The sequence below is a fragment of the Chiloscyllium punctatum genome, chromosome 36, assembly GCF_047496795.1.
Source record: "Chiloscyllium punctatum isolate Juve2018m chromosome 36, sChiPun1.3, whole genome shotgun sequence".
In the NCBI taxonomy this organism is placed as follows: domain Eukaryota; kingdom Metazoa; phylum Chordata; class Chondrichthyes; order Orectolobiformes; family Hemiscylliidae; genus Chiloscyllium; species Chiloscyllium punctatum.
In genome coordinates this window covers 20,189,459-20,198,205 of record NC_092774.1, presented here as the reverse complement: position 1 = coordinate 20,198,205, position 8,747 = coordinate 20,189,459, and the positions used below count along the sequence as shown (strand labels likewise).

The 8,747-nt window shown below is 58.0% G+C and overlaps 1 protein-coding gene across 1 annotated transcript; it reads left to right on the top strand.

The window, feature by feature from the left end:
* Nucleotides 1–3,400: 3,400 nt before the first annotated feature.
* On the top strand, nucleotides 3,401–7,833 carry LOC140460874 (dehydrogenase/reductase SDR family member 1-like). Its single transcript, XM_072555579.1, has 3 exons — nucleotides 3,401–3,465; nucleotides 5,976–6,056; nucleotides 7,488–7,833. Exons 1-3 carry the CDS (start codon nucleotides 3,432–3,434, stop codon nucleotides 7,622–7,624), a joined length of 252 nt encoding a protein of 83 aa, XP_072411680.1. The 5' UTR covers nucleotides 3,401–3,431; the 3' UTR covers nucleotides 7,625–7,833.
* The last annotated feature ends 914 nt before the right edge of the window (nucleotides 7,834–8,747 follow it).

Genomic DNA, 8,747 nt, shown 5'->3' with positions numbered 1-8,747 from the left:
GTTCCGATCTTTGAAAGACTCTTCCAAGGATCTTGTGAAGCTTCTAAGGTTTCAACCCCCCCCCCCCCCCCACTCCCCCAATTCCCAGGCAGAGCAATCCAGATCCCCAGCACCCACTGATGTTTCTCTCTCCCCCAAATCCTCTCGGACTCTCCTGTCCCTTACCCGAAAACAATACCCTCTCGCGACTGACCCCTCAACCCAGGGGGAGTGGCTGCTGTCGATCCACCACGGCTGTAACCCCTCATAACCTCAATCGTGTGCCCCCTCAATCCTCTCTGCTCTAAACAGAACAGTCCAAAGGCCACCCAGTCTCTCCACCCGGCTCAAAGTCTGGATCCCAGTCAACATCCTGGTGCATCTCCTCTGCACTCCCCCCCATGTGGTTTCCAACAGGTAGGGAGGGGACTGAGACCAACTGATTGACAGATCAGCTTAGGGAGGAGCTTCTGACCAGACGGTGGGAGCACCAGATGTCAAATGGTGAGAACACGGCGCTGGGACAGCCCAGCAGGTCAGGGAGCATCCCAGGGAGCAGGAGAGTCTACACTTCAGGCAGGAGCCCTTCACCAGGCTGTGGGCCGAGGGGGTGCTGAGACATCAATGGGATGGGAGGGGAAAGGTAGCTGAGAGTGCAATAGGTGGAGGGTGATGGCGATAGGTCAGAGAGGAGATGGACAGGTCATGGGGGGGGGTGGGGGGGTGGGGAGGGGGGAGAAGGGGAAAGGGGGAAACTCCTCTACCTTGGGGAGACAGGACACCTAGCCGCAGAGCACTTCAGGGAACATCTCCAGTACACCCGCACCAACCAACCCCACTGCCCCGTGGCCCAACATTTCAACTCCCCCTCCCACTCCGCTGAGGACATACAGGTCCCTGGACCTCCTTCACCGCCGCTCCCTCACCACCCGATGCCTGGAGGAAGAACGCCTCATCTTCTGCCTCGGAACACTTCAACCCCAGGGCATCAATAGACAATAGGTGCAGGAGTAGGCCATTCTGCCCTTCAAGTCAGCATCACCATTCAATATGATCATGGCTGATCATCCTCTATCAGTATCTTGTTCCTGCCTTATCTCCATAACCCTTGATTCCACTATCCTTGAGAGCTCTATCCAACTCTTTCTTAAAAGTATCCAGAGACTGGGCCTCCACTGCCCTCTGGGGCAGAGCATTCCACACACCAACCACTCTCTGGGTGGAGAAGTTTCTCCTCATCTCTGTCCGAAATGGTCTACCCCGTATTTTTAAGCTGTGTCCTCTGGTTCGGCACTCACCCATCAGCGGAAACATGTTTCCTGCCTCAGAGTGTCCAATCCTTTAATAATCTTATACGTCTCAATCAGATCCCCTCTCAGTCTTCTAAACTCAAGGGTATATAAGCCCAGTCACTTCAGTCTTTCCGTGTAAGGCAATCCTGCCATTCCAGGAATTGACCTCGTGAACCTACGCTGCACTCCCTCAATAGCCAGAATGTCTTTCCTCAAATTTGGAGACCAGAACTGCACAATACTCCAGGTGTGGTCTCACCAGGGCCCAGTACAGCTGCAGAAGAACCTCTTTGCTTCTATACTCAATCCCTCTTGTTATGAAGGCCAGCATGCTATTAGCCTTCTTCACGACCTGCTGTACCTGCATGTTTACCTTCATTGACTGGTGTACAAGAACACCCAGATCTCTCTGTACTGCCCCTTTACCTAAATTGATTCCATTTAGGTAGGAATCTGCCTTCCTGTTCCGAGAGAGAGGGCGGGGGGGACGGGGAGAGAGAGAGGGGCGGGGGGGAACGGGGAGAGAGGGCGGGGGGAACGGGGAGAGAGAGCGGGGGGGACAGGGAGAGAGAGAGAGCGGGGGGGACAGGGAGAGAGAGAGGGCGGGGGGACGGAGAGAGAGAGGGCGGGGGGGACGGGGGAGAGAGAGCGCGGGGGGGGATGGGGAGAGAGAGGGCGGGGGGGGACGGGGAGAGAGAGGGCGGGGGACGGAGAGAGAGAGAGCGCGGGGGGGGACGGGGAGAGAGAGAGGGCGGGGGGGAACGGGGAGAGAGAGCGGGGGGGACAGGGAGAGAGAGAGGGCGGGGGGACGGAGAGAGAGAGGGCGGGGGGGACGGGGAGAGAGAGAGGGCGGGGGGGACGGGGGGAGAGAGAGCGCGGGGGGGGATGGGGAGAGAGAGGGCGGGGGGGGGACGGGGAGAGAGAGGGCGGGGGGGACGGGGAGAGAGAGGACGGGGGGGGGACGGGGAGAGAGAGAGCGGGGGGGAGGGGGGGAGAGAGAGAGAGCGGTGGGACGGGGAGAGAGAGGAGGGAGAGAGCGCGGGGGGAGGGGGGAGAGAGAGAGCGGGGGGGGACGGGGAGAGAGAGAGAGCAGGGGGGGAGGGGAGAGAGAGAGCGTGGGGGTGGACGGGGAGGGAGAGAGCGGGGGGGGGACGGGGAGGGAGAGAGTGGGGCGGACGGGAGAGAGAGCGCGGGGGAGGGGGAGAGAGAGAGCAGGGGGGACAGGGAGAGAGAGAGCGGGGGGGGACCGGGAGAGAGAGAGAGCAGGGGGGAGGGGGAGAGAGAGAGCGTGGGGGTGGACGGGGAGGGAGAGAGCGGGGGGGGGGACGGGGAGGGAGAGAGTGGGGCGGACCGGGAGAGAGAGCGCGGGGGGAGGGGGAGAGAGAGAGCGGGGGGGACAGGGAGAGAGAGAGAGAGAGCGCGGGGGGGAGGGGGAGAGAGAGAGCGGGGGGGACAGGGAGAGAGAGAGAGAGAGAGCGGGGGGGACCGGGAGAGAGAGCGCGGGGGGAGGGGGAGAGAGGAGAGAGCGGGGGGGGAGGGGGAGAGAGAGAGAGCGGGGGGGACGGGGAGAGAGAGAGAGCGGGGGGGGACGGGGAGAGAGAGAGAGAGCGGGGGGGACGGGGAGAGAGAGAGAGCGGGGGGACGGGGAGAGAGAGAGAGCGGGGGGACGGGGAGAGAGAGAGAGCGGGGGGGGACGGGGAGAGAGAGAGAGCGGGGGGACGGGGAGAGAGAGAGCGGGGGGAACGGGGAGAGAGAGCTCGGGGGGAGGGGGGAGCGAGAGAGCGGGGGGGACGGGGAGAGAGAGAGCAGGGGGAAGGGGGAGAGAGAGAGCAGGGGGACGGGGGAGAGAGAGTGGGGGGGAGGGGGAGAGAGCGAGAGCGGGGGGGACGGGGAGAGAGAGAGCAGGGGGAAGGGGAGAGAGAGAGCAGGGGGACGGGGAGAGAGAGTGGGGGACGAGGACGGGGACCGGGTGTGAGAGTGAGGGTAGGAGTGGAGTTTGACAGAGCGCGGGCAGTGATTCGTGTCAATCCCTGGCCTCCAGCTTCCTGATGTTATTCTGTTTGGATGTGGCACAGTTTCCCATTAACAGTGCCGGAGCTGAATCCTGCGTCCTGTCTGGTTTCAGGTGGTGAAACGTTTTCCAGCGGTGAGACTCCGGAGATGAGTGGCAAGTGCATCGTGGCTTTGGCGACAGGTGTGTAAACCCTTCCCCATTCGGGACATCCCTTATCGGATCAGATCGGATCCTGCTCTCTCCTCTGAGGGGTGTTTGGGGTTTCTCACTGAAAGGGGCTAAACGGACAGTCGCTGTGCAAGTGGGAGAGGTCTGTTTGACTGTGTGGCATCACCTTACAGTTACTGACGCCTGTCATTTGAATTTGCCTGGGGCGCTCTGCGTGAGGCCCGGTTTATCCCTCCGTTGCTAAATCGCCTCAGGTTTCAAGTTCTGCATCCACCCTCTTGCACTAAAGGTGTGCAGTGTGCTGCCTGGGGTTCACCTGGCCCCGGGACCCGACAGTGCTGGACGATGTACTTCGATGTGACGCTGGGTTTTTTGTGTGGAGCAAGGAGCCAGTTCCCGAGGTCCGGAAAGCACAGCCGGCTAATCCCCCGCGACGAGCACTTACAGAAACATTGCCCATCGTCCAGCAGAAAATGTGCTCAGCTGGGAGACATGAAGTCAGCTTGTAAGGGTCCGTTCTCTGCTCACTTGGATGGGATCATACTATTACCAGAGAGTAGCCGCAAGTCAGCCTCGCAAACATGGATGTAACTGGAAATCAATGCCAACGAGAATGAGCTACTCTTGAACGTACGTACAGGTCGTAACAACTCCTACAAGCATATTAAAAGGAGGGGAGTAGCTAAAGGAAGCTCATTGGAGGCAGAACCGAGAGGAATTATTACAGGGAATGGCAGAAATGTTCGGCAAATGCCTCTTCACAGCCAGAAAGCACGCGCTCCGCACTAGAAAGAGTGGCAACCGATCAGAAAATTACGATAACGTTCAGCGAACGTTCTCGAGAAACCGAAGGGGTTCGGGTTCTGCAGTATCCCGTGGACCTGACGGCCCGTGTCCCAGGATCCGAGGTAAATAGCTCCAAAATCATAAAGGTTGCTGGCTATAATTTTCCAAACGTCCCCAGACTCTGGGGTAGTCTCCGGTGAATCGGAAAGGTTCCAAATCTTAACACCAAAATTGGAGGGAGCGAGAGAACCAGATTTCTCAGCCAGCTGGCCTGACCCGGGTCACCTGTTAACACATCTCGGAAATCACGTGGTCAACGGAGTCGACGTTGTTTTACAAAGAGGAGATTGGTTTTTGACAAATTGTTGGCAGGGTTTTCGAGGACGTGGACTGTCTGAGACTCGAGCTGCCGTGAAGTCTCTTCACTCGCACGGTTGTGGATCTTTGGACATCCTGACCCATTTTCAGTTGTCAGGAGTCCAGGGTCAGCAGACTCGTGGGATGCAGGGAAGGTAGGTGGGAGAGGAGGGTCCACGTCCCCGGGTACAGCCAGCATTGTCAGAAACCGGTGGGGTAGACTGGACAGACTGAGTGCTCTACTCCTGCTCTAACCTGTGATGACAGCAGCTCAGAGGAGGAGGAGGAGGAGGAGGAGTGCCCTGTGCTTGGCTGAGCTCTCCTGCCCCACCACCACCACCACCACCTCCTCCCCCCTGTCTGGAACGGAGGGGACATCGTCCAGCGCAATGGCTGTGACCAACCTATTCTGTTTGTTGGCTCAGCCGCTTCAGCCTCACCTTTTGCACTGAGGTGCCGGGCTCTTCCACCGTTGTGGATTGGGAATATTTGTGGAGCCTCCTCTTCCCAGTTCCCAGTTCCCAGGCCTCCACCGTTCACGGGCTGGGATGTGGCAGGACTGCAGAGCTCAGATCAGACTTGTTGGTTGTGGGATCGCTCGGCTCTGTCCATCGCTGGGGCAGAAGGTGAGGACCGCAGATGCTGGCGATCAGCGTCAAAGAGAGTGTGGTTTCTCTGGAGGGCATGGCCAACCACGTGGGAGGGGAAGTTGCGGTCTGTGAAGAGGGGGAGGTCAACTGCGATGTTCTGTGGTGGAACTGGCCCTCCTGGGAGTAGACGAGGCGGAGGAATTGGGAGGAAGGGATGGTATTTTTACAGGGTGGGGGGAGGTGCAGGGTGGGAGGAGGCGTAGTCCAGGCAGCTGTGGGAAGTCGGTGGGTTTGTGGTAGAAACGGGAGATGGAGGGGTCCGGGAAGGAGAGGGAGGTGTCCGAGATGGTCCCGCTGATTTTGAAGTCGGGTTGGAAGGTGTTAGCGAAAGTGTTTTTTTTTTCTCTAGAGGGCATCATTCCTGATGAAGAGGGTATGCCCGAAACGTTGCCACTCCTGGTCCCTCAGATGCTGCCTGAGTGGCTGTGCTTTCCCAGCGTCCATACTCCTCGACTCGGTCTATCACTTGGTACGCACGTTGTCCCGTTTGGCAGCTCTCCACCGGGCTGACACCTTATTCTTCCTGAGGTGTGTCTGGGGTCCTCGCTGCCGTCATCTCCTGCAAGATGTCCACTCAGGGGGAAACCCGTCGTAGGGTTTCCTGAACTGAAGCAGACCAGAGTGCCGGTGGAATCCCGCGGTCTGCTCTCTGCTGGACACTTGCTCGTTCAGCTCTCCGTCAGCCACCCCCCCTACCCACAGTCTCTCCTCTCTGTCTGTCTCCACCAGATAAGGACCTGATGAAGAAGTCGGGCAAGGTGCAGATGACCTGTGACCTGGCAGCTCAGTACGGACTGCAGGACGTGGACGGTGAGTAGTCGGGGGCCCCTTGACATATCCCCTCTCTCTGTCTCTGTCTCTCTCTCTATCTCTCTCTCTGTCTCCTCTGTCACTCTCTTTCACGTCTTCGTGGTTCGGCCATCCGGGTCTGTCTTGGAGAGAGCCAGAGGGTGAAGGGAAGAGAGAGAGAGAGAGAGAGATGGAGGGGAGGGTCGGGAAAGAGTGAAGGCAGGAAGATTGGAGTTGGCGCCATGGCCTATCCTCCGGGGGGTGGGGGAGGGGGGGGGGAGGTCAGAGGTTAAGGGTGACCTTTCGCCTTCCGGGAGTCAGGGGAGCTCCGTCCAACGGTGATGTGGGTTCACTTGTTCCGTGACCGCGGGCCAGCAGTGAGGCCTCAGTCTGATGGTCAGGCCCCTGGGCGGGTGAACAGAAGAGGAAAGGAGTGTAGGTTTGCTCGCTGAGCTGTAGGTTTGATATCCAGGCGTCCCATGACCTGGCTCGGTAACATCATCAGTGGCGACCTCCAAGTGAAGTGACGCTGTTGTCTCCTGCTTTCTCCTGGATGGGGTTCCTGGGGTTTGTGGTGATGTCATTTCCTGTGTGTTTTCTGAGGGGGTTGATAGATGGTATCTAGATCTATGTTTTTTTTTATGGTGTTGGGGTTGGAGTGCCAGGCCTCGAGGAATTCTCTGGCATGTCTTTGCTTAGCCTGTCCCAGGATAGATGTGTGGTCAAAAACTAACAAGCTTAAAAGACCCAGTACAACCCATGGACAAAACCAACGTCATCTACAAAATTCCACGCAAGGACTGCCACAAACACTACGTAGGACAAACAGGGAGAAAGTTAGCCACCAGGATACACGAACACCAGCTAGCCACAAAAAGACACGACCCTCTCTCCCTCGTAGCCCTACACACAGATGAAAAAAACCCACCATTTCGACCGGGACAACACATCTATCCTGGGACAGGCTAAGCAAAGACATGCCAGAGAATTCCTAGAGGCCTGGCACTCCAACCACAACACCAGAAACAAACACATAGATCTAGATACCACCGATCAACCCCCTCAGAAAACACACAGGAAATGACATCACCACAAACCCCAGGAACCCCATCCAGGAGAAAGCAGGAGACAACAGCGTCACTTCACTTGGAGGTCGCCACTGATGATGTTACCGAGCCAGGTCATGGGACGCCTGGATATCAAACCTACAGCTCAGCGAGCAAACCTAGACCCTAAACCTCAACCTGAGCTACAAACCTTGTGGAAGAGGGAAGCCGGTGATAGGAGGGGGTCAGTGTTGTGAGCTGGATGGGGGTGAAGGGAGGGGGAGTGATGGGAGTGGGGTCAGTAAAGCCGGAGAGTTGGGGGGGGGGGGGGGCGGTGTGGGGAGGGGATCATGGTTACAGTGAGTCCGGCGTTGACCAGTTCTCCATCTTCCCCCACCACCTCTAGGCCGAGCCCTGGTGAACTATCGATCTCTGAAGTTCCTCTTGCAACAGGTGCCGGGACTGTCCTGGCTGGCCACCCTCATCCCTGGCTTCATCAAGGTCCCCAAGTGGGTTCTCTCACTGGCCGGCAATAAGTTCTAAATCCTCCCCACCCCCTCGCCGTCTTCATTCTCCTCAGCCTGCTCCTGCCCTCCCTCCCTCACCAGGATCGCAGCCAACCCCACCCTGTCTGACCAAGGTGGTGTGGCTTTTAACCTCGGGCGATCTGGTTGGACGACCGTGTATCGGCGCCCTCCTGGCAGTCTCTGCAGTTGGGGATGGGGGGTGTGTTTGCTCAGTCAGGCGGGGCACCTGAGAAAAATGTGACATTAACCGCCCTACACCCACCCTTCCCCCACCCCCCTCCCCCACCCCCCCTCCCCCCCCACCCCCCCCCCCCCCCCCCCCCCACCCCCCGAGGTAGATAATAACACCTTCACTTGACCCGCACTCCTTCCCGCCCGGCTTCGGTCTTCCACAGGAACGATGGTTTACTACGGGGTCCTTTGTTTAAACACCAGCCCACCGACCTGACCAAGGGAGGTGCTGACTGAGAGGCAGAGAAGAGAGTTTGTTGCGTTAAAATGTTTCTGTTTCTGTATGAGCAATCAACCTCCCAAATCAAACATCACAGTAGGGTCCCTACAGTATGGAAACAGACCTTTCAGCCCATCTATTCCACACAAAGCCTCAGGAGAGCACCCCACCCAGACCACCTCCCTAACCCTGGGCCCCTGTAACCCTACATTTCCCATGGCTAACACACCCAACCATAATCGTACCTGAGCATTATGTGTAATTTAGCACAGCCGATCCACCCTAACCTGCACATCCCTGGGCACTATGGGTAATTAAGCACGGCCAAATCCAACCCTAACCTGCACATCCCTGGGCACTATGGGTAATTTAGCATGGCCAATCCACCCTAACCTGCACATCCCTGGGCACTATGGGTTAATTTAGCACGGCCAATCCACCCTAACCTACACATCCCTGGGCACTATGGGTAATTTAGCACGGCCAATCCACCCTAACCTACACATCCCTGGGCACTATGGGTAATTTAGCACGGACAATCCACCCTAACCTGCACATCCCTGGGCACTATGGGTAATTTAGCATGGCCAATCCACCCTAACCTGCACGTCCCTGGGCACTATGGGTAATTTAGCATGGTCAATCCACCCTAACCTGCACATCCCTGGGCACTATGGGTAATTTAGCA

Excerpts from the sequence above, each read along its gene's own strand:
- LOC140460874 (XM_072555579.1), top strand. The coding sequence starts at position 3,432 with ATGAGTGGCAAGTGCATCGTGGCTTTGGCGACAG. Across the intron at positions 3,466-5,975 it reads CATCGTGGCTTTGGCGACAG|ATAAGGACCTGATGAAGAAG; the intron begins GTGTGTAAACCC and ends TGTCTCCACCAG. Across the intron at positions 6,057-7,487 it reads CGGACTGCAGGACGTGGACG|GCCGAGCCCTGGTGAACTAT; the intron begins GTGAGTAGTCGG and ends CACCACCTCTAG.